The 24,651-nt window shown below is 34.9% G+C and overlaps 1 protein-coding gene and 1 long non-coding RNA gene across 2 annotated transcripts in view; one reads left to right on the top strand and one right to left on the bottom strand.

Annotated features, from left to right (window-relative positions):
• The window catches only part of PRKDC (protein kinase, DNA-activated, catalytic subunit), a 91,118-nt gene that overhangs the window by 16,468 nt on the left and 49,999 nt on the right, over positions 1–24,651 (bottom strand). The window contains exons 47-72 of the mRNA XM_058177661.1: positions 24,387–24,524; positions 24,163–24,282; positions 22,292–22,435; positions 21,654–21,805; positions 20,828–20,959; positions 20,095–20,206; positions 18,574–18,698; positions 18,329–18,478; positions 17,971–18,144; positions 16,921–17,019; positions 16,308–16,518; positions 14,948–15,110; positions 14,234–14,443; positions 12,776–12,888; positions 11,499–11,630; positions 9,514–9,693; positions 8,927–9,138; positions 7,448–7,586; positions 6,823–7,011; positions 6,149–6,373; positions 5,305–5,413; positions 4,656–4,767; positions 4,087–4,267; positions 3,034–3,208; positions 2,706–2,896; positions 835–1,015 (exon numbers count right to left, since the gene is read on the bottom strand). Of these exons, the coding sequence (XP_058033644.1) occupies positions 835–1,015; positions 2,706–2,896; positions 3,034–3,208; positions 4,087–4,267; positions 4,656–4,767; positions 5,305–5,413; positions 6,149–6,373; positions 6,823–7,011; positions 7,448–7,586; positions 8,927–9,138; positions 9,514–9,693; positions 11,499–11,630; positions 12,776–12,888; positions 14,234–14,443; positions 14,948–15,110; positions 16,308–16,518; positions 16,921–17,019; positions 17,971–18,144; positions 18,329–18,478; positions 18,574–18,698; positions 20,095–20,206; positions 20,828–20,959; positions 21,654–21,805; positions 22,292–22,435; positions 24,163–24,282; positions 24,387–24,524 (4,069 nt within the window). The remainder of the gene's footprint in view (positions 1–834; positions 1,016–2,705; positions 2,897–3,033; positions 3,209–4,086; positions 4,268–4,655; positions 4,768–5,304; positions 5,414–6,148; positions 6,374–6,822; positions 7,012–7,447; positions 7,587–8,926; positions 9,139–9,513; positions 9,694–11,498; positions 11,631–12,775; positions 12,889–14,233; positions 14,444–14,947; positions 15,111–16,307; positions 16,519–16,920; positions 17,020–17,970; positions 18,145–18,328; positions 18,479–18,573; positions 18,699–20,094; positions 20,207–20,827; positions 20,960–21,653; positions 21,806–22,291; positions 22,436–24,162; positions 24,283–24,386; positions 24,525–24,651) is intronic.
• On the top strand, positions 11,657–24,253 carry LOC131195609 (uncharacterized). The gene is made up of 4 exons (XR_009154494.1): positions 11,657–12,314; positions 14,294–14,474; positions 15,560–15,623; positions 22,381–24,253. It is a non-coding gene; the product is annotated as an uncharacterized LOC131195609 (long non-coding RNA).

Here is a 24,651-nt window from a genome sequence, read left to right as displayed (position 1 = left end):
TTTGGATGATATAGTGGCCAATTACCAGAAACTTTAATCCAGGGCACATGTCTGACATTCAGGAGATAATTAACAGCTACTAGAACTGATAGCTAGAGCTCATTCCTTTTTGAAACTGCCCAGTTTCTCTTCAAATAATCTTAATTGGTTACCATCACATGTAATAGTGATAAATTCCAGCATTTAACTGTACAGTTATAGCTAAGTACTCTCATTTATTCAGACATTTCCCTGCATTATTTATTTAAATTGATTACCCTTTAATTTCAATAGATAATGATACTTGTTTTAATGTAATTTTTTACATCTCATGATTTTTAAATACTTCTATTTTATCTCTTTTTACCTGTTTTGCTTTGAAGTATAATATCCCAAATATTGTACTCTTTCCAACAGGGGAAGGGCTTTTAATAACCCAATCATTTTGGTTGTCATGTTCTGAACATTTTTCCTGCCTACTCTATATTTTTTGGCATTATTGGGGCATTCAAAATTAATAAAGTATAGGTGAAGTAACTTATTTTCTTAAGTGTATCTTATTTTTTAAAAAATTACAAATCAACCAAATGATATTTTTATACTGCACCAAAACAGAGTAAATTTTAGATAGCATGAAAAAAAAAAATAGCAGCAATTTAGCATGGTGAGAACTGTTATTTACCAAAACAAAATAAAGATTAGAACGTAAGACAGGCTTTATGTTGCAAACACTAGCACTACACATGATTAACTAAAGGTAACAATGTCAAAAATGACATGTATCAGTCTTAAGCGAATTTTTTCTGGCATTTGTTAGAGAACTGAAATAATGAACAACTCAATCCTTTAACTTACCTGCTGAATTTTGTTCTTCTTTGCGGAGATGACTGTCACAGAAATTAGCCAATGTCATATAAGCATCAATAATTCCACTTATGTCTATGTGGTCAAATGACATGGACTGTACTTCTTCTTCAGCTTTTTTCACAGCCCCGTTGAAGCACAGAAAAGCTCTCTTGTTCAGCCCTGCTATCACCTGAAATTAAAAATGAGAAACCTGTGATCACGATCACAAATCATAATAGGAAACAGAAAATAAAATCATAAAGTTTATGTGTGATTGCTTATGTGGGTAATGAAATAGTTTTCCTTCAACACTAAGAGACACAGGTGGAAGCAAGATGTTGGAAAGTCTTGAAATAGATTTATTGACTGCAAACATGAGTATTTCTTCCCTTAAGGATACCACACCTTTTCCATTTCTTAACTTCTGCGTAGAGGGACCTTTTGTAAGCACCTATTTTGACCTTTCTTTGGAAATGGAAAGGAAAAAGGCCCAATCATAAGCTCCTGTCAGGGGATGGAGATGGGTGTAATAATTTGCATTAGAAATGCTTGTGGTCATATAAGAAATAAATATCACCTGAAGAATCTAAATGGAATATTATCACTGATCAGAATGTACAAATACATCTGCAAGAAATCACTGGAATTAAAATTAATCCTTTTTTGTTATGGCCACTATTATGCTTATGATATGCTTGTACTTTAGGAATATATTTAACTACTTCAGATCCGAAATCATTCTCATAGCCATGCTCTCTGAGATCTAAAAGAAACTTCTGTCCCAAATTGTGTCAATATCCTTCTCCTGTCTCTTATCCTGAACCAGAATCCACTGGAAAATGATGTTTGACTATCCCAACCAATCTGACCAGGGCGGGGGTGGGGGGGGCACGCTCCATTCCCATCTGCTAGGGAGTGTCAGCTGGCAAAGCTCAGGTGGACAGCTTTTTGCATTGTGATGCCTGCCCTTTGACCTCATCCCTGTTGGCATTCCATAATGTCATGGCTTTGAAGATTTGGCTCTGTGCTGAAACCTGGTGATCTAATCTATGACAGAGCCCATTTTTTGGTTGTTCTGAGTAACTGATTGTTGCTTTTGAAATTTGGGGTGGGGTGTTGCTGTGATTCTTATGGTTTTTTTGTGAGCATATTTTTATTATTTTTTTATATTGTTAGGTGCTCAGAGCCATATATTTGAAATGGGCAGCCGTCTAAATCTTCTAAATAAATAAACACATAAATAAACGTAAAAGGAATCACTGAGAACAAAAGGAGTTAAAAATAGACAAACTCAACTAAGTTCACCATGCTTCTTTATGCTTACTGCACACCAGAACGACTAGACACAAGAACAGTTTTTTCCCGAATGCCATCACTCTGCTAAACAAATAATTCCCTCAACACTGTCAAACTATTTACTAAGTCTGCATTACTATTAATCTTCTCATCGTTCCCATCACCCATCTCCTTCCACTTATGACTGATGACTGTAACTTTGTTGCTTGTATCCTTACAATTTATATTGATAGTTTCCTGATTGCTTATTTGTACCCTATGACTATCATTAAGTGTTGTACCTTAGAATGCTTGATGAACGTATTTTTTCTTTTATGTACAGATAGCATATGCATCAAGACAAATTCCTTGTGTGTTCAACCACACTTGGCCAATAAAAATTCTATTCTATTCTATTCTTATTAAGAGAGTTTGGTTCTGCTTCAAATATTTCCAGAGTCCGTGACAACAATAATATTTGCTGAATCTGCTGCAGTGTTTTGCTTTTATATCACACATTTTTGACCAGGTTAAAAAAAATTCTTGAAAGTTCTACCTTTATTTTTCTAATTAGGCATTCATATTTTAGGAAATGGGCATCTTACTTTTTCAACATTATCAGGTCTTTCTTCTGAAAGCATCAAGACTTTTCTAGCCTTTTCTTCTTCAATTTGGTCAAGACAAGTTGGATCCTTGGAAAGAGCATTGGCCATTATATGAAAAGTGGTTCCCAAGAGGAGGTTTTGGTTACGGAAAGTAACAGCATTATAGCTCATGCTGCTCAGTTTAATCTCATCTGTTGACAGGAAAATTATAAAATTAGTATGCTGGTATAATAGTCCATGCCTAGAAAATACAACCAAGAATCTTTTCCTAAGGTAAACTTCCATGATGTTCTTATGTAGTGATGGAAAACCTACACAAAGCACTTACCCAGTAGAGAGACAGTTTTGAGTACTGTAAGAATTTGTTCAGCACTACTTTGACTCCGGCTGCGGCTATGGCTAAAACAACAATAGCTGTGGTTCCATTTTATGCGCCAATCTTCACAGGTCTTAGAATCTCCATGCAAATCCTTCAGAAGCTTTAAAGCTACTGAGAAACTGTTCTACTTTGCAATCCAACATGAGAAAAGAATGAAGAGATTACCATAAGAATATAGAAGAAGGGAGAATATCTTAAGTTCAACGTAAGAGAATTAATAGTAATAATAAGCATTACAGAAATTCCACAGTGTTAGTAAGGGGTTTTTTTTTTTTTTTGAGTGATTTAAATATTTTTAATTCAAAAGATCAAAAGATCTTTAATTCAAAAGATCAAATAAGCCAATTATTTTGCTCATTTGGTACCTCTAAATGTGTCTCAATTCAATAAACTGTACCTTGATGAACGTATCTTTTCTTTTATGTACATTGAGAGCATATGCACCAAGACAAATTCCTTGTGTGTCCAATCACACTTGGCCAATAAAAATTCTATTCTATTCTATTCTAAAACAAATCTTGGCATAAAGGTAGGCACGCACAGCCCTGCCGCTCTAAAGAATATTTTAAAGGAATTATTATGACTGAATCTCTCAAAGCTGGCACAATATATTTTGATGAAAGGCTATTTTTTTTTATTTGAATTATATCCCGCCCTTCTCCGAAGACTCAGGGCGGCTTACACAGTGCTAAGCAATAGTCTTCATCCATTTGTATATTATATACAAAGTCAACTTTATTGCCCCCAACGATCTGGGTCCTCATTTTACCTACCTTATAAAGGATGGAAGGCCGAGTCAACCTTGGGCCTGGTGGGACTTGAACTTGCAGTAATTGCAAGCAGCTGTGTTAATAACAGACAGACTTAGTCTGCTGAGCCACCAGAGGCCCCTTCTTCTTATTATATTATAATAATATAATTATTATATTAAAATAATATATATTATATTATTCAGTTATATTTCACCTCATTTTGTCCTCATAAAGTCAAGGTCATAGATACCTGTTTTGTAGCACATGCTATCATCTTCATTTTCATAGCAAACTTGCAGTTTTTAATCACTGTATGTGTATCTTCATTCTCGTCCATTTCCATGCTGCAAGTAGCATCTCCATCTAATTCCATGCTATCATCTAGATGGGTACTAGAAAATTTCTCCTGAATTTTGTCAAGGAAAAAGCATCTGCACAAAAATTAAGAAAAAATTGAGAAACCATCCAACTATCTAAAAATGTCTTTTTGTTTTGCCTCATAAAATGAGAGCTGGGCATAACAATGAAATACTGAAATAATGATTTTATTAGAGCTCTAATGACCCTCCCCAGCCAGTTTCAGCAGTAAAAGTCAGCAGTTGAAAGCAGGAATCAATCCACAGGTTTGTTTCAAATATATATTTGAAACTCATCATAAAAGATAGTTTAAAACTTACAAGAGTAAAAGTGGCCCTATTTTTCTCCCAAGATCTTAAGCGACCAAAAGAGTGCTCTTGGAAAAGAGATTTTACTGGGGATATTCTTGGGTATACCATATGTATGTAAACACCAATAACTGAATCAGATTTTTTTTTTTACCTATTTGTAATTATATCATCCCAAACGTTCATAGGATCCATTTTGGTGTCAGGGTATCTGTTTGTCCAAATATTGAGAAATCTCTTAAGAGAAGCCCGAGAAGTTAAATTACCTAAAAAGCAATTATTGAAAAAACCATTAAATATTTAAAACTGTCAGCAAGTGAAGAATCACATTTTAAACTAAATAAATCATTATAGTTAGTAACAGATTTCAAGCTCTGTAGGGAAGCTTGTAGGCATGTGATTGTATTCATCAGGTTAAACCACAAAAAATAATTCACAAACCATGGTGGCAAAATTACACTGAAGCCAAATGAAACACATTATATGAACCAAATACATTTCTCATACATTTGTTTTAGAAACATCAGTTTCACTGTAATTAGAAACAGAGTTTCTAACTCCTTGTATGTTAAAAACCTGTTTTTATGAAGCATAATATACAGAAATAGATTCAATCAAATTTTCACATGTCCTTATTTGAACCAACTAATCCAAACAATAAAATAAACAATAATGCCATAAAACCCCCAAACTCAAAATGCAATCCACCAGTGATATCCAAGACTATGTTAGCTATTATTTTACTAAAACAATATACTTACTACATAATAAGAGCACTGCATTTTGGGAAGGAGGGAACTTACTTGGTTTACTCATAAAACTGATGAAGTCTTGTATTTCAGTTAAAGCCTGAACTGACTGCAGTTTGATCAAACGGCTATGGTACAATAGCGAATCAATATTGGAATAGTTCTGTGGGAGAAAAAGCATTTCATTTTGAATTTCTATCTAGTAATCAGTGGATTTTCTTGGGTTTCCCAGATATAAACATCTTATCCTAACAATGAAAGTTCTATGAACCCATTTATTCCATTATTAATACTGCTGGATATGGTGAATTCATACACAGAACCTCTGAACGACATAATACTCCTGCTTAGTTAATACAATTAGCATGATATTTAACAGATTAACAGAGTTGGAAGAGTCCTTGTAGGTCATTTAGTCCAATCCCCTGCCCAAGCAGGAGACCCTATACCGTTTCTGATAAATGGCAGTCCAATCTCTTCTTGAAAGCCTCCAGTGATGAAGCTCCCACAACTTCTGAAGGCAAGCTGTTCTATTGGTTGATGAGCCAGCTTAGTCTAGTGGTTCCTTCACAGTCTATTGGTTGATTGTTCTCACTATCAGAAAATTTCTCCTTATTTCTAGGTTAATTGGTCTCCTTGATCAATTTCCATCCATTATTCCTTGTTTGGCCTTCAGGTGCCTTGGAAAATAGCTTGATCCCTTCCTCTCTGTGGCAGCCCCTTAAATATTGGAACACTGCTATCATGTCTCCCCTGGTCCTTCTCTTCACTAGACTAGCCATGCCCAGTTCCTGTAACCGTTCTTCATATGTTTTAGTCTCTAGTCCCCTAATCATCCTGGTTGCTCTTCTCTGCACTTTCTCCATGTGTGATAGAATATTTATTCATTTTGACTTACGTGCATGAACACTTGCATGGCATTTTTGACATAATATCTGGCTCTGTCAAAATCATCCTGTAAAATGTAGAGAAGACTCAACTCTTGGCTATAATACATTTCTATTAGAGCTTTTTTCTCTTCTGCTTTCATAGCCTCATCAATAAATGTCAATAAAGACTGGTCACTGCCACCATGGAAGAGAAGTTTCAACTTGCTGCGAATTACATAGGGTAAATAGGCCTCCTAAAATAAGAAGAAAATTGAAATTATGTTTTTGAGTAATAAAACATACATTAGCATGGTATATTAAATGTAAACTCTACAAAATTATATATTTTTAAATAGAATCAGCTTATCCCACATAAGTTTAATATTGAAAATGAGAATTCTCCTGCCCCCCAAAGGGTAAACCACAGTATTGTACATATTTTAATATATTATGCAAAGCAATTCCTAGAGGAAGAGTCAATGGCTCAATTAAACTCTTTCCCTTAGACCACGGGTGTGAAACTTGGCATGTCACTTTGCCATCACGTGACGTTTCCCTATTCAGGGAGGTAGGGTGGGCGTGGCCTGAGCATGGCGCATCCGGCTCAAGGACTGCCAATTTGACTCCACTATCTTAGACTCATAACTATAACATGATAACAGAGGCATAGATGTATCTCTCTATATATATTTTTTCTGAAAACCTGATAAAATGGATCACTCCATATTTTATTTAGGTCTGCTGGTTGCCCATTATCAATGTTCATAGTTGAGCAATATTCCAGAGATTTCCATTCTGTCAAATGGTTGTAGCATTCTAGAGATGCAATTTCCCAGAAATCCTTTTCTGCTTCGGTTGGCTCATCATCAGGCCAGTCTTGCGTAGAGAGTGCCTACGGAAGCAAAGAAAGTTGCAGTTTAGCAATTAATCCAGGGAGAAGCAATGTGTTTTAATGATTAACCTAGAGCAAAGCTGGCAGGCCCGGAAACCCTTGGATGAAATCCCCAGAGTTTAAAAATTGCTTCAAAATTGAAATTTTCAATGTAAAAATAAATAAATTCTCTTGAATTATCTTAGTTAATAATTACTTTTGAGTCAATCTCATCTCCCACCTTTTTAAGCATATTAATGACTACAAAACTGCATTTAAGAATCTTTATAAAATTCAAATATGTTTATGCACAATCAGGTTCCTTGTTCTTCCTCAGGCACCAGTTATGCTGATGATACTTTAATTTTGAGAAGCTGTGTTTGCATTCTTAAGTGACATTCAATCTGTTTCCCCTTTATGTCCTTGAAAATGTTGTACTTTATAAACATAATTGTACCTTATCATACAGCTTAGCTGCCTCAGCATAATCACTTTTTGCTTCAGCTAACAAAGCATTGTGGGTAATTTCCTTTGTTCCAATCTTTCCACTAAAAATACCCCGGAGAACATCATAATCTCCAACAGATCGATAAAGCCTACACACATTTGGGGGGGGGGGGAAATACTTCAAATTACTAAAATGATTCATTCCACAAATCAATGAGGTTAATTTTCCAAAGACACAGATAACGACAAATTTCATAGCTCAGGATACAAAGCTTTCTGTATCCATACCCCTTGTATTATATATACTACCATCATCATCAGTTTGTCACCTTAGCTAGCAAATCCTTAGCTAGCAAATCAAGATCAGGTGATAGCTAGCAGGAGGAAAGCTGTTTTGAACTAAATTGCAAATATATGCAAATCAATGCCTGACTTCAAGTTATAACCTCCACCCAATCACATAACTTCATAATAGCCAGTTTATTACAAATACAATCAAGCCAAAATCACCCTTACCCCACATGCTTTTTCAATTTTCTTCTATTTCATAAGCCATTATCATTTCTTAAATGCATGGATTGTGTGATTCTCTGTCAATCAATTCCAATTCAAGTAGCCATTAGGCTCATTTTGATCCTCCCCTCATTCAAGATATTTAAACTATTTATCTTTTCATTTAATCTCAGTTTTAGTCAAGACCAAATTTGCTGCTGCCGCCACCTTTATTAATTACCCGAAAGCTAGGTACCCCGGACAGAATCTGTTTTAATAATTTGCAACTAAGCTAGGTTCTCCAACCTGAATAAGTGTGTTGCTTGGTATGTCCAAATAAAGTTTCATACTAAGGATCACTGAATCTTTTGAACCAAATCACAAGTTGGATACAGCCATGGTTGAACTATTTTTATTTTATTATTTATTTATTTAGTTTGTCAAACATGTATAAGATAACAGATATAAGTATAAACATGATTATTAAACTAACTGTCTTTGCCTATTGTATCTGGTGCCCATGAATTTCTGACTTTGAGTTCAATGAGTAGAGGATAAATAGTAAATTCAACATGATGTCAAATAACATTCTAAAGCTTTTAGTCATATCTTTGATGCAGATGCTCCATATCTTTAATTTTTTCTTTGTAGTAGTTAATAAAAGGCTTAGCATTTTGACTGTATTTCAAAGTCTGTTTTTGCAGTAAGGCTTCTAAATACAGTGCTGCTTCTTACTCAATACTGGATAACTCAAGGTATGCTTCATAAATGGCTAACTGTATAGAGAGTATTTATCATTTATTTAAAATCAAAGAGACAGAAATTTTAAGTTCAAAAGTAAAAGGCGGTCCAAAATTCTGACAATACATAACCAAAGTTATTGCCATTATATTAATTTCATTAATTTCAATATTAACTTTTACCAAATTCTAAAACACATGTCCCATTTAAGGGAAAAATCTACAAACACTTTCTTTCTCAAGGAAAGAAACCTTACCTAGCAAGTTCAATCCACCTGGTCACATCAGGTGAAAGTTCTGTCTTTCCACGCATTCTTTTGGAGGGAGGCTCTTGCTCCACAGGAGAAAGTTCAATCAAAGCTTGTTCAAGAAGAAGGATGCCCACCGGTTGCTGTAAACTTGCTAAACAGCTAGTACTTACACTGTAATACTTGAGGTCTAGCAACTCTTTGTGCAGATAAGTCATCTCCTATTATTAACAAATAAACAATGAAATTAATTGCATTCTGGAATGGAGTAATATTGAGTTACCGTCACCATTATTAATTACTGAAGTTTTTCGAAAGAGATCTAAAGTACTTTACTTGTGTTTTGTGGCTCACTGGTTTTCTAGCACTACCCTGAAGAATTAGGCATGACATTTACAATGGCTAGAATGCAACTACTAAGTTAATAATGCAATAATAGTGCCTGTTTCTTAAGAGAGAGAGAGCTGGAAAGAATACTGGGAAGGCTCTATTGCTGCTAGAATGTGCCACCTTCATTTTTAGCTGTCTTCATTCATACTACCCATAAGTATAAAAAAAGAACTAAGAAATAAATTCACAAATATTGAATGTCATACCAGGATGCAAGCTATGAATGGTGGGAAATACAACACACTTGTGGTTAAAAAGTGATTGAAGTCATGTAACAGTTGCTGGTTGATATTATTTCTTTCAGCCAGAGGCTTGGATTTTTTCATTTCTTCCAGAATTCCACTAAACAAGCTGCTGAAGAGCTGTTTAGCCAGTGTAGGATCTTTCTGTAAATTGCAGACATATAAATGATATGATTGCTTACAACATTCTGCAAAAGTATTGTCACAGTGTAAACAATATGCTCACTAGATTAGGTAATGTTTCAAACTGGATGAATTTCCATATTATAATCTAAATTACACCTTTTAAAATTCTGTAGGTAATATTATACAGTAAGTAATAGGTTTTATGGAATCACAATAAACAATTTGTGAGTTCTTGTAAAAGGTATGTTTTAAAAGGTGACAAAAACTGAAACAAATTGCAATGAAACTTGTGAAACACAGCTGAATAAGGACGTATTACAAGTTACACAAAACATATTGTTTCTGCACTCTAAATTGGAGATTTAAGATTGCCTGTGAACTCTCTGAAAAACCTGAAAGTAAAAGAACCAAATGAATTAATGATCTAAATAAATATGAATTTGCTGTTTTTTATGTTAATAGGCCAATCTCCACAGGTGAAAATATGATTCCCACGGAACTGCTTAACAGAGCAAATAAGAGCATTATTTTCTATACATTTCTTACTACCTCTCCATGAAAGACCTGAGGCTTAATCATCTTCAGAATCCATGAATCCTATGATGATGATTTAAAACAGTTAGGACTTCGGGCCTTTCCACAGAGAAATGGAAGGCCTGCCATAAACAATTCTGTAGCTACTCTCATCTTTGTGGCCATTGTATTCTTCGGGGCAAAAGGGACAAGTAAGACAGAAATTGTTTGTCTCAAGATCAGATAAACCAGCATAAAAATCAGTGTTTGAGTAAGCTCCTCGCATGACAAAACTGTCACATAGCAGGAACTTCTGAAGGCCTGGTTTTTGAAGTTGGCAAGACTGGAACTGTAAAGGATCACCCACGCTTAAACAAGCATGAAATTATTTGAACAGTCCAGCCTCTGAAGCATGTAAGAAGAACGCACTTATGGTTATGTTAAGTAACACTGAGAACTTTAAAAGGCCTCATATGTACCGTATTTTAAATTTGAAATGCCCCATTTTCAGGTTTGCTTCAGGGTCATTTGATATATGGTGAGAAAACAACCATTTTCTAGATGCAATAAGCTAAAAAAAACCTGGAATCAAACTGTCGAGCCCAGCTGCGGCTCGACACATGACGCTATGGGGATCTGGATCATGGGAGCAACCCCTAATCAAAGATCTGAAAAGACGAATTATTGAAGACTCATTCAAGCGGTGCAGAGATCGGCGTCTGGGATGCATGGGGAGGGGGATCATCATACTTGCGGCCGGGATAGTGGGAGATGAGGCTTGGATGTCGCAACAAGCTGCCACGGTTCCGGGATCTGGCAGATGACGTGGAACCTGAGGCCGTCAGGTATGGAGGGGGAGAGCAGCCGGGCATCCAATCAACTGAGCAGTTCAGCCAAGGGCGGGGCGTGAGCAGTGCAGGATGTTTAAAAAGGCGCTGAGAGGCAGACTTTGTACAGAGCGCCCTCGACTAATACAGAGACCCGGTTTGTAGCAGACCCAATAAACGAAGTCACAGGTGGAAAAGAAAACCAAGTTGGCTTGTTTTTTATGGCGTCTGGCACAACTGTGGCTGAGCAAGCTGAGACAAGCTCTTTATATTAAATGATACACTTAGACTAAACAATTATAAAAATAATTTAAATAAAAGATTATCTAACACGTAAATTGGATTGATTCAATACAATAATAGAAAAACACAGGGTCTTAAACAAAAATATCCAATTTAAACTTTTAGCATACTGCTCTTAAATTGCATTTACTAAAATTGTTTAGCTCAGAGTTATTAAAAATCCTTGATAAAATAGCCTACCTGTGCCACAACCTGCAGGGGAGTAATTAGACTGCTATATTCAATCTGGATGTCAGGGAGATCTCCTTGTCTGTATTTCCTGTACAAAGTGATCTGAGCATCATGCTTTATCTTCAGCTGGGTTTTTATTTCCTACAACAATTTATCATTTTGTCACAAGTAGGAAAAAATTTGCATCTCACATAAGATCAGCCCTTCAAATTCCTAATTGTCTCTCTAATGCTGCCCTCTGACTAAAGGGGAGTTTCAGGAAAGTGGAGGCTAGAGTAAAAGTGACCATAGTCAGCTATTGACTCCATCTTTTTCCTGCCCCTTGGCTTTGCCCCATTAACTGCAAGGGATGATTTTCAAGCAGCAGCACTCAAATCAAGAGGTGTATAACCTGTGTTATAAACTAAATTTAGTGAGCACCTAGCTTGCTATTTTAGAGTGCTAGGCAACTTGATATAATCTTCTACATGCTGACCCATTATTCTTTCTTACAACCAATCTAATGCTTCTTTTAGATGCCAGTTTTTTAAAATATACTTTGTTTTTATTTTTTAACTTTTCATATTTTTTTTAAATAGTATTTTTACTCTCTGCTTTTTTTTTTTTGATGACTGTACCCACTCATCTAATGCTGGTCTATAACTATTATAAAGTTGTGATCTGATTTGATTTGCCCCTCACAGATAACTTTTATCATTCACATTTCCATTCTATTACTAAATAATAAATAGATTTTTCCCTCTCAATGAAAATGTTTATTTCCAGATCAGAAAGAGGAATCTAGAAACTCATAAATCTCCAGTGTCATCTTCTAACTTTATAAAGGTAAGAGTTACTGCACACCTTTAAATTTGCTCATTCAACTAAAGATTATCCAAGCAAAATACTTAAAGGATAGATTGGCTTTCTAATCATACGTGCATTTTATGCCTTGTGTTTTTTTCAGTTGTCATTTAGATATTTTGGCTCAAACTTTTAACTTTGATTCAGGAAAACGTAGCTAAATTAATGCATCAGATGTGCTTCTTTTTCATGAAATACTCTAGCACAGTGTTTTTCAAACTTGACAACTTTAAGATGTGTGGACTTCGACTCTCAGAATTCCCCAAGCAGCATGTTGCTAGGGAGTTCTGGGAATTGAAGTCCACATAACTTAAACCATGCTTAAGCACAATTGTGTTATAATTAAAACTAATAATAACCTTTTATAATCTACTATCAACCCATCAACGGGAATTCCATGTACCAGTCAGGCAAGTTTGGAAAACTATACATGGAAAACTAACCTTTTCTTGTTTCTGTTCAGCAACACCCTTTCTTGCATAGATCAAACTAAGCTTTTCTTGATCTTTTAAGAAGCGTCTCCGTAGTCTCAAAATTTCTCTGTGTTCATCTGTATCTAGTGCATGTAGAAATAAATTCCTTTAAACTATATAGTAAAACGATTTAAGAAATTACATATTTGATCTTGTTAGCCAAATCCTGGAATTGAGAATTTCTCAACTTGTACGACTTAAGATTTATAATAGGGCAGGGATATCTTATTGTCATGCTTTAAATCAATTTTTTTGTAATTCCTTTGAACAAAGAACACAATTTGATGAATTCTGAATTGCTTAAATTATCATTCCCTGCCCGCCGTTACAGTCCCATGCAATAGTTCCTGCAGGGCTATAACTATTGTCCTTTATCCACTGACTTCAGTTGAGTTCTTGAAGGTATTCATATAAGCAAGCATTGCTTTTGATTAAAAACTACTTAATAACAGTATGCAGATTTCATAAATATTCCTGTTTGGCAGCATACTCCTCTCTCCCATTTCTAATGAGGCTGCTAAGGGAGAGAAGAAGACAGATAAGAGAATGATAAAATGGCTGAAAATATTTGTTCCGCAAACTTTTTAACAAGCTATCTTGCTAAAAAAATTCTACAGTGGATGCACCTGTTTCCACATTTAAAGTTAAAACTTTTTATTTCTTAGCAAATTTTATATAATTTTAGAAACTCATTCAGATTTCCAAAGAAGAAATCTGTTTTAAGTTACCTATTTATATGTATATGTTTAATATTGAATAGAGAAAATAAAAGCAGGATGAAATTTCCCCCATGTATTTGTATCTCTGAAAGAAGTTCAGAACTGTAGATACCAACAAGCTCCCAGTAACTTCATGGCATAAATAATTGGATTCAGGGCATAGATCTTTATGAAGACATGTCTACTAAAATCTCTTCAAACCATTTAAGCATGTATTACACTGAATATTGTTTCACTAGTATCCCTCATATCTGTAGGCACGCAATGTGTTTTTTTTGTGCATTCTACAAAATAGAATTTAAAGTGCTGATGTTTGGGAAAAGAGCATGCAAATTCAAGCAAAATTATGACATGTGTTGTTACAAAGAACAGGTAAGAGACATAGTAATGTTAATAAAAATACAAACCTCAATATTAGAATTTGAATATTTAGTGGCCTGGAACAGAGCTCTCCAACCTTGGCAACTTTAAGACTTGTGGACTTCAACTCTCAGAGCTTTGCTGGCTGAGGAACTCTGGGAGTTGAAATCCACAAGTCTTAAAGTTGCCAAGGTTGGAGACCCCTGGACTAGAAGATGTTTATTCCCAGTCTAAACTTAAAACAAATTATGCCACTGCTATCAAAGTAAATTCTGATTTTGCCATGGGGGTGACCTGATTTGAGCCATACTAAAAGTGCAAAAAGAACTAGAGTAATAGCAACAAATACCTTTAGTTTTACTGTCTACTTCATCTCCTGGCAAACCCAGTCGTTTTTTCCCAAAATTAGGACTTAATGGTTTGAATGCAGTTTTGTAAGATCTGTCTGTACGCTTGTTGATGAGCAACATGGAAACTGACTCAGAAGAGGAAGGAACCGTAGAGTCTGCAAAGGTATCAACACTATTTCCTACTAGCCAGTTGAAAGAGCTTCTTCCACCTATAAAAAGAGCATAAGAATACAGTTCAAGGTATGTAAAAGCAAGTTGCCTCTTTCCAGCAAATGATTTTCCTTTACACTGATCCAGGGGTAAAATCCAGCAGGTTCTAAATTTTGAGTAGTTTGGAGAACCGGCAAATACCACCTCTGGCTGGACCCAGAGTAGGGTGGGAATGGAGATTTTGCAATCTCCTTCCCCTGCCACGCCCACCAAGCCACTCCCACAGAACCTGTAGGGAAAAATTTGAATTTCACTCCTGCATTGATCTATTACATACTAAAGAATGACAAGAGTATCCGTTTTTTGATATAAAAACTGAAATGCAAGAATATATGAAATGCAAGGACATATATGAAAGAAACATATATCCAGAAACATATTAAAAACATTATTCTGCACTGAATGATTCTTTAATGTGGCAAAACATAATCATATGTCCTTTATGGTTCAAAAATTTCATTATGATATGCTAATGCGTTACAATAAAGGTGTAAGATACCTACTGATATTCTGGGTGGGCGTAAATTCAAATTGTTGTTGAGTAGCTCTTAGCTGGCCACCCAAATATCCTTCCTGTGTAACAGCACTTTGGGAAGCCTGAGTGTCCACAAACATCGGGGTAAGAATAGTGCTTCGATACCGCCAATTGGAATCAATTACAAAATCCTGGAGAACAAATATATGAAATACTTGAAGCCATCTTGATATATCATCACTCTGATGTCAACACAAACATTATAATCCTATGCAAATATATTCTGCAGAATCCTATCAAAATCAGAGAGATTACTAAAATGTTCACATGCTTAAGCTGTATTATTTTCCTAATTATTATATTCTATACTTGCTGTTTATTTTTAAATGTATCGAAGATCAGTATATGTGGATAACAAGTTTGCAGTTTTAATCAAATCATGTATCTATTAGCTTGAAAAAAACCCACCCTATTTGACTTTTACTTAAAAGAGATTCAATCCTTAAGATTTTCAATTTTTAAAAATAATAGTGTCTATTTGTATTTATTTCCCACCTTATTTTTGTAAGTAACTCAAGGCAACTAATACGACTAATACTTTTTCCTTCTCCTATTTGCCTGATAACAACAACCCTGAAAGATGAATTGTGCTGAGGAGTGGGAGAGACTGGCCCAAAGACACCCAGCTGGCTTTCATGCCTAAGGTAGCACTAGAACTCACAGTCTTATAGTTTCTAGCCTGATGCCTGGCTGTTGTTAGTTATAAATTAAAAGTATTCTATAAACATTATAGTTACAAACTATACAGTATAGTATGTAAAACTATATATACTGTATATAATATATAAAATCTATATTATAGTTAAATAGTCAAAACAAAATATTTTTGCCCATTTATTCCCAAATTACTGGCTCACATATTTGTAAAAATAGGAAAACATTATCCTTGTTTTTCCCATAAAAAATAATCACAACCAATTGTAGGCAGCACCATATTAATATATGCAACCTTTGTAAATATTTCATAAGAAAATTAAGGAAGATTTATACTTTTTTAGAGATACATAACGTTTATATGGAATAATGAGTAGCATAATTTATCATATTCCTCTCTTCCATTTTTATTTATTATGAAATTTATATACCAGTAAATGATTATTTTAATATCAATACAATGTATCAAGGTAAAAACAAATGCAGTTGAATGTTTTTAATATAATCATCATAATTAATATTTTTGCCTCTATTAAAACAAAGAATTAACATAAAAAATACAATATTATGAAATGAGTATGTTTTAAAAAATCATCTACTTTTGATCAAAAGCATTTTAGTTTTTAAAAAGTACTCCAATAATCTCATAACATTACAAAATAATATACATTCACCTGAAATTTACATTCTGAAAGCGGATATTCAAACATTTTTCTAGAATAATCTGGGCTTTTGCTCGTCATTTCAAGGAGAAAATTTGTAGCTAAACTCAAATACTGGGTTTCAATTTTGTCAGAGTATAAACCCCTTAATAAAGACAGCATGCGATCAAGAGTACTGGTTGGTAACCTAGTTTCATCACTCCAAAAATTCCTAACAATTAATCTGTAAAAGAAAATAAATATGCAAATGTCAACTTCAAATAATCCATAGCTGTGTAAATTTATGAACAAAGCGCGTGACATATCGTTATGTCCTTATGAATGGTAGATGAGGATTACCTCTTATCATTCCCAAATTAAAAACAAAATTTTGCTTAAATCTCTTTATTAAAAAAAGGTTCAGAATTTATTAAAACATTTAGATTACAATTCTATATCATTTTGAATAAACAAGATCCGATGACAGATATGACACAAGAAGAATATTTCAATTCAATTTTAAAATCAAACTTATTATACAGTTTACTCTGTAAATGTATGTGTATACATGCAAAATTTTGCAATAGATACAATTCAAGTTTTAAAAAGAGAATTCTGATTTCAGAATAAAATTTACATTACTTACTGTAGTCCAGAATTTTCATCGATCAGTCCTTGAAGTAAACATTCTTTTGCCAATTTTAGCACTTGTGAAGATTCCTCATCTGCTTGACTTTCTGAATCACTGATAAAAGAAAATGCATGCTCTACTGAAGCTCAGTCACTTACACCAGAATACTGATGATGGTTTTCATCGGATAAAATATATTACATGAGACCAATAATAATAAATACTTAAGAAACAAGAAAAATATGTAAAGGGGTTTACATTTAGTTATGGTTGTTAATTAATAAGCTTCAGCTATCTCTGTTGGTCTAGGATTCAAAAGAGGGGAAAATAAACTAAAGCTAAACAAAGAAAAGGGAATCCCTTTTTTTTTCAATTGTATGTGCTTTGCCTAAGTCACAAAAGAATATTTGAAGCTGCTTCAAAGACTTCCAACATTAAAATAAATTCTGAATATGAACACAAAATTATTTCATATGCCCCTTCATCTCGTTCCTAATCTGGTTTTAAAATCCTTAGCCTCTTTAATGTCTTTGTCTCACATTCCTTCACTCTACAACATAATGTCTAATAAATAGAGATGTGCATTTTCCAGCTTGCCCCTGCTCCTTTAGCTGCAAATCTGCATTATGGCCGAAGTGAATGATCTGCAGAAGTATGACCCAGGCTTTCCCAATGCCGTTTCCAACACTTCACTTTTCTGCTGATTTGGGCAAAAAGAGAAATTCTGTGCAGAATTTGTGGTACAAATGAGATATTGAGGCGTTTTGCTTTTCCAAACTGTAAGACAGATAGATGAAAATGGGAGGAGGAAAGAGACCATTGTCTTGGGTAGTAAAAGATAAAAATAAAGAAAAAAGAGCCTGATCAACTCTAAGTTTTTCTTTTTTTGAAATTAAAAAATTCTAATCAAGGCCTATTTTACAGCTTAGGTATTTTGTTCGATAGAAGATAAAAATTAATTAAATTAAATTAAATTGCAGACCACAGAACGAGATCTAGAATCCTGGAAAACTTAAAATAGCTTCAGATTGTTTATTTATAGTACTGTCAATGCTTGAATCTTACCTGTAGTTATCGTAGATCCACATGAGCACCTCATACATTTGGGCCCGACATAATGGTGAAGGATGAGAAATGAATCCCGTTATTGAAGGAAGTAGCTCTAATACTTCAGCTGGTTTCAGCTTAGGTAACATCTTGTACACAATATTTAAGCATATCTTTTGCCTTTCATCATCTCTAAGGGGAAAATGAATAAAACACCTTTATTGCCTTCATTACTAATCATGGGGGATTGTATCAAATGGCTTATTGCTGGCTGGGGCTTTCTGGGAGTTGAAGTCCGCCAGGCTTAAAATTGCCAAAGTTGGAGACCTCTGGACTATTTTACCAAGAAATAATTACAAATCATGCCATCCCTCACCTGTGGCACATGACTTGGGTGAATTCCTTACTCTTTAACTCTAAGTACAAATCAGCTGTTTCTTGAGTACGGCACATGATTACTTCCAAGCAATGAGTCTTCATTACCCCATGAAGTTTTGGTAGCAGAAAGAAGACAAAATTCATAAATCTTCCCATGACCAAAAACAAAAAGTACAGGAAGTTAGACCAAGGCATTAAACTCATAAGCCCAACAGTACAATACCACTCCTAATTCAAATATACCTATCAGCAAAAGGAGGGAAGTTCTTTGTGATTTTATTCAGGCATACGATAAATTTGTCATCTCTGATATTCTGATGCAGCTTTAATTGTTTTATGACCATGTCATAAATTGGACCTTCAAATGTCTGAAAAATTGAAAAGTGAATGTTAAAAACTTAACATGTTGGCCAAATATTTTGGCAATAATTAAAACTACTAATTGAAATTTACCTCCTCAAGTTCTTCTTTTAGGAACATTTATGATGTTTAGGAACATCATAAAAACTACCTTTCTTTTTCAGTGCCTATAAATCTTCATTCAGAGACAAATGAATGATACTTTTACCATAAACTATTTCTTACATAGCTTCTTAAGCGTTAAATAGCTGGCCTATCATGGAGAAAGAATCCTAGACTAGAAGGATCTTTGAGGAGATCCAGAAAAGTAAATCTAATATTTTGTAATATCACTGTTCTACAGTGCCTTTCAATGCTATTTTCATCACAGGTAGTCCTTGACTTATAACAATTTGTTTAGTGACCATTCAACGTTACACCACCACTGAAAGAACTGACTTTTTCACATTTACATCTGTTGCAGCATCCTTATGGTCATGTGATCAAAATTCAAATGTTTGGCAACTGACTCATATTTATGAGGGGTCATGTGATCACCTTTCGTGACCTTCTACCAAGCAAAGTCTATGGGAAAGCCAGATTCACTTTACAACCATGTTACTAACAACATGCAGTGATTTACCTAATAGTAAAAGATTGTAAAATTGAGCAAAATTCACTCGACAACTGTCTAACTTAGTAACAGAAGTTTTGGGCTCAACTGTGGTGATAAGTTGAGGACTACCTGTAGACTAATCAAAGTATTTAGGTACTAGTACTGTGCTTCCCAGAAAATAAGACCGTGTCTTATATTTTTTTGCCACCAAAAAAGGCACCGGGTCTTATTTTCAGACAAGGGGAATGTTGTTTACTGACTCACCTCACTTGCGTGTGTCACCCGGCCTACTTTTCGCTGTCAGAGGTCTTCAGGAACTTCTTTGGCTTCGGATAGTTGCAGTCAGGCCTCGCATACCTCACCCCATTTCTTCTGCAGCCAGCAAGTCTTTCCTGAAGGACTCGATTGACCGGAGCTCTGTTATCGGCTACAGAGGCCTTCAGGAAAGACTTGCTGGCTGCAGAAGAAATGGGCTGAGGTGTGCAAGGCCTGACTGCAACTATCCTAAGGTAGAGTTAGGGCAGCTCCATGCACCCCCCCCCCAATCCCCACCCTAGCTTAATTTTTACCTGTGCACCCTGGAGTGGGCGGGGTTTTAATTAGAGTTTAAATTGGGGGGTAGGGCTTATATTGGGCGCAAATGTAAAAATCCTAAGCTTTAGGACTTACTTTCTGAGTAGGTTGTATTTTCGGGGAAACATGGTATTAAAGTTAAAATATTTTAGGTACTAGATTAAAAACTAAATTGATTTAAAAAGCTAACTCTTTAATTATAGCATAATAAAACATAAAAAGCGTGTTATCCTCACATTTTCTTTCTCAGCAATGTACTGAAGAATGAGTCCCAGTACTTCAGCGGCAGCAGCATATACTTCCTTGTATTTTTTCAGAGCTATGTTATTAGACAAAGCTTGGAAATAACTAATAGAAATGAGAAATATCATTTATTTCACAGTATCTCACAAATGCATATTTATTCCGGACATATATTAAAACATATGATTTTCTCACTCCTTTTACAGTTAGCTGCAACAGGATGATTTACCAAATGTCTAGTGCATGCATGTAATTTAAACGTAAATTACTTTCACAACATCTTGAAATGTTCAGGTAAAGTCTGAGGAGCTCCAGAGCTATAGACTTGTCTTTTACATCTCCCAATTCTGTTAAAAATTCTCCACCTCTACCTCTTTCCCATGTTTCAAACATGTCTAAGCATCATAGCAATAGCACTTAGATTTATATACTGCTTTATAGTGCTTTTCAGTCTTTTCTAAGTGGTTTACAGAGTCAGCATATTTCCCCCAACAATCTGCGTCCTCATTTTCTGAAACACATCTATACATATGTAATATAACAAAAAATCAATCAAATTCTTTAGGAAAATGTCCGCTAATAGCTGATAAAATATATCTCAATTTCATCATTTGTTTTCCAATCTATGCATTTGCACTTGACTTCCTATTTTCATAACTTTCTTCTTGGCTTTTATTTTATGCTCAGTGTACCTCAACAGGAATATCAGAAAGTTGTAATTCTTACCTTATACTATCTATTTCACACTTTGGATCATATGGAGGTAAATTATTAGCAAGAACAATTCCTAATAATTGAATTCCTACTGAATTGTCTTTTGTATTATGATCTTCACCAGAAAATTGTTGAAATATTATCCTGCAGCGAACAAAGACAGAGATGAAGGTACTGAAAATAACAAGTAACCATTGGTACCAATCAAAACTATCAGGTTGGTGTTTTGTACTGAGAAAGAATAGACAGCAAAATGTTGGTCACTTAAGTGGAATCATTCATCACACTAAGTCATAAACTTTATCTAAATAGAGATTGTTAGCAAACTGGACAAATTACTATAATATAATAAGCCATCAATCATGAACAATAGCTGGGATGACTTATTGAGCTTAGGCATCACAAACAAAATTTAGTGTGATTCAAAACATAATCTTCATTAAAACACTTTCTGATTTAGTCTAACGTAGGCATCTAATAAAAAAGCCAGTATCCCATATATGAAGTTGAAGCCTAGGCCAGGGGTGTCAAATTTCATTGAGGGCCACATCAGGGTTGTGTTTGACCTCAGAGGGACTGGGTAGGCGTGGCCAGAATGGGTGTGACCAGCTCGATGTCACTCATATTGGGGGCACCTGTAGCGGTCAAGTGTTAAGGCAGGATTTCCCTCAGACCCTCCGTCATTTTCATTATAATCTCCTTCTTTCCTTCCTTTTCTTAGTATATCTAGTGGGGCTGCTATTGTACTTCAGTAATGTGCAGAAAGTCATCCCTTCTCCTCTTTGCTATAGCTTTTGGAGAATTGCATCTACAACCCCATTTTATTGCCATCATTTACCCGTAAGGTATGCTCAGACAATCCTTCCAGCACTCTATTACCGTCTTGATTATTTCCAGGTTATGTCTAAATACTGCTCTTTTCTGATGAAACACATTTTTCATCAGGAACTCCAGCAACCTATTTGCCAAGACTTCATCCTTTATGTTGCCCTAATATGAAAGAATTAGAAGAAGCGTATTTCAAATATTCCTCTTTGCTCATAAAATGACAAAATATATGGTACCTTAATGTAAACACATTATTTATTTATTTATTTTGTCAAATACATATTAAATAATATATATAACTATAAGCATGAATTGAATACATAAAATAAATACAATTAAAAGGAACATTAGGACAGGGATGGTAGGCATGCTGGTGCTCTTATGCACATTATATTCAGGCTTGCCCAATTTTCCCTGTTTAGGACTAACGAACATTCAGAAAAGACAGAAAAGTCTTATTTTTCAGCAATACAAAATTCTCTTAGCCACTGTCCTATCAAGAATATATGTACTAAAGAGGAGGAGTGGAGAAGATTGGAGTGGAGAGGAGAGGAGAGGCAGGGGCAGAGGGCGAACAGAGGAGAGAAGAGGGCAGGTCTGGTCATATGTATATATGGCTACCTTATTATAACCAAATACATTTCTTACTTTAGGAGTTGCCACATTAGTCCATGAAAGCAGTGTGACCACTATCTCTACCACCATGTAATGTATCCCTTTTCCTCCATTATCTTTAGAAACGACCAGCTGCAGTAAAGGACCCAGCCACCACTTTGCATACGGTTGGAAAACCTGGAGAAGAAAAATCCAAGATTGCCATTATAAAATTTTTTGCATGTTAACTTTATTTACATCTAATCAAATTATTATTTAAAAGGTTACCCATGCAAATACTCAATAACGCAAAAACATTGCATGCCTTACACAAAAATATCTAAGCAGATAAATTACATAACACATTAGTATTTCAACCTCTGATTTATATTCATAATTAATGAAAGAACTACCTCAATCAAATCCCTCTATTAGCACATATTAGTCAACTGCCACCCACAATAATACAAAATATAAAATACAAAATTCTGGGTGATTACAGAATGTCTCCTGAATCATCAGGTTTTACTGCTTTTGAAACTACCATCCTTAAATTATTGTCAGCTAGCACAACCTTTTATGAGTTCAAATAACTGGGTAGAGGAAGAGGGATAAATTAATCATTACAGGGGAGATAACACTGCAGTCTACCAGGACACCCATTAAGATCATAAGAATGTCCTTGTACTCTTTATTTCGTGAACAGCTAACAAAACTGTAAATTCTAATGGTGCTCATAAAGCTACCAATCAAATTTATGGGCAGTGGCTTTCTGTCTAGAAGAGATACTATTTTGCCAAGGAATTATCATCTCTTACTCCAGAGACTTGAGAAAACTTGTGAATCAGAAGCAGCTTTTACTGTGTTGGGAGGATTTATTTTAGAGCAACAGCACAGAGACTGAATGACATTGAAGTTATTTTGCACCCTTGCTTGTTTCCAGTCAAAATGTATACATGGTAATAACAATATTATATGACCATAGTTTGCTCATATGAATCATTCATGAATCCACCTCAGTTAGGAATCTATACTTGCTTAGAAAATTAATATATTTCAATAAACTGCAAAAAAACAACACCCCATCCTCACAGGATCAAAGACAGACTTTATTTGATATCGTTATGCCTATATTTACTTTGAACAACGAACTTTTGTCACTTTTGGTAACACTTGAAAATCTTGTTCATAAAGTTAAATTTTGATGAAGGTTTTTTTTTCTTTTTCTTTTATGTACACTGAGAGCATATGCACCAAAACAAATTCCTTGTGTGTCCAATCACACTTGGCCAATAAATTCTATTCTATTCTATTCTATTCTATTCTATTCTATTCTATTCTATTCTATTCTATTCTATTAATAAAACCACCAGAACGATTATCACGAGTAGTCCTTATATACTGTCTTGTTTGAATAGTGTTCAGTTATGACAGTTGGAAAAAAACAGCTTTGTGACCAATCCTCACATCTCATGGATGTCACGGCCATCAAAGTATCCCAGTCACAGGATCGCTATTTGGGTGCTTTACAATTGGCACTTACAACTGTTGAAGTAGTCTGTGGTCACGTGATTGCGTTTGCAAGTTTCACAACCAGCTTCTACCAAGTAGAATTATTGGAGAATGTAAAAGTGAAATCGGAAGTTGAGGTCATGTGATATCCTGCTGAATGATCACCGTGACCCCCTTGACGCTGGAAGTGGAAAGGAAACTGTAAGCCTGGCACGGGTCATCTGATGCCTTGCTTAGTGACCATGCTGCATACGATGGACTTGCTGGTCACAATTCTGGTTATTAAGCAAGGACTATCTGTAAAGTTCAGAGATTATTCTAATCTCAATATTAGCTTCTCTAATAACCCAAAGAAATGCAAATATACCAGCTATATACTACAATACTTTTCTCAATCATAAAAAAGAACTTACTTCCTCTGTGTTCACAATGAGTTTTGCTATAAAGAGACGAATATTTAGAGGTATAGTAGAATTTCCCAGTTTGCTGTGCAAAAACTTCATCCATGGAGGAAGTTCTGGTGAATTTGTACCCTGAATGCCCAGAAAAAATTACAGATTTATATATATGAAAGCACACTTCTTACAAATTAGGTTAACTGAAACTGAAACTCCAGAAGCTACAATGGAATACTTACTTTTTCTACTACTGGTGTAATATTATTTCTATGCATATGTTTGAGTAGGGTTGTCATAGAAGCCATGCACTCATGCTGATTGAGCTCATCCATTTCTAACTCCATCACATCATCTGGAACCTCAGTATCTGTAATCTCCTTTTAGAATAATAATTAATTTCAATTTTGTCCTTATCTCTCCTTTTTGTTCAGATTTTTGCTATAATAACACTATCCATAAAGAATGCATATATTATATCCTGTTATTTCAAGATGGCTTATCAGG

Source organism: Ahaetulla prasina, chromosome 3, assembly GCF_028640845.1.
Source record: "Ahaetulla prasina isolate Xishuangbanna chromosome 3, ASM2864084v1, whole genome shotgun sequence".
NCBI classification, from domain to species: domain Eukaryota; kingdom Metazoa; phylum Chordata; class Lepidosauria; order Squamata; family Colubridae; genus Ahaetulla; species Ahaetulla prasina.
The sequence above is the reverse complement of the archived record's forward strand: the minus strand, read 5'-3'. Positions and strand labels throughout refer to the sequence as shown.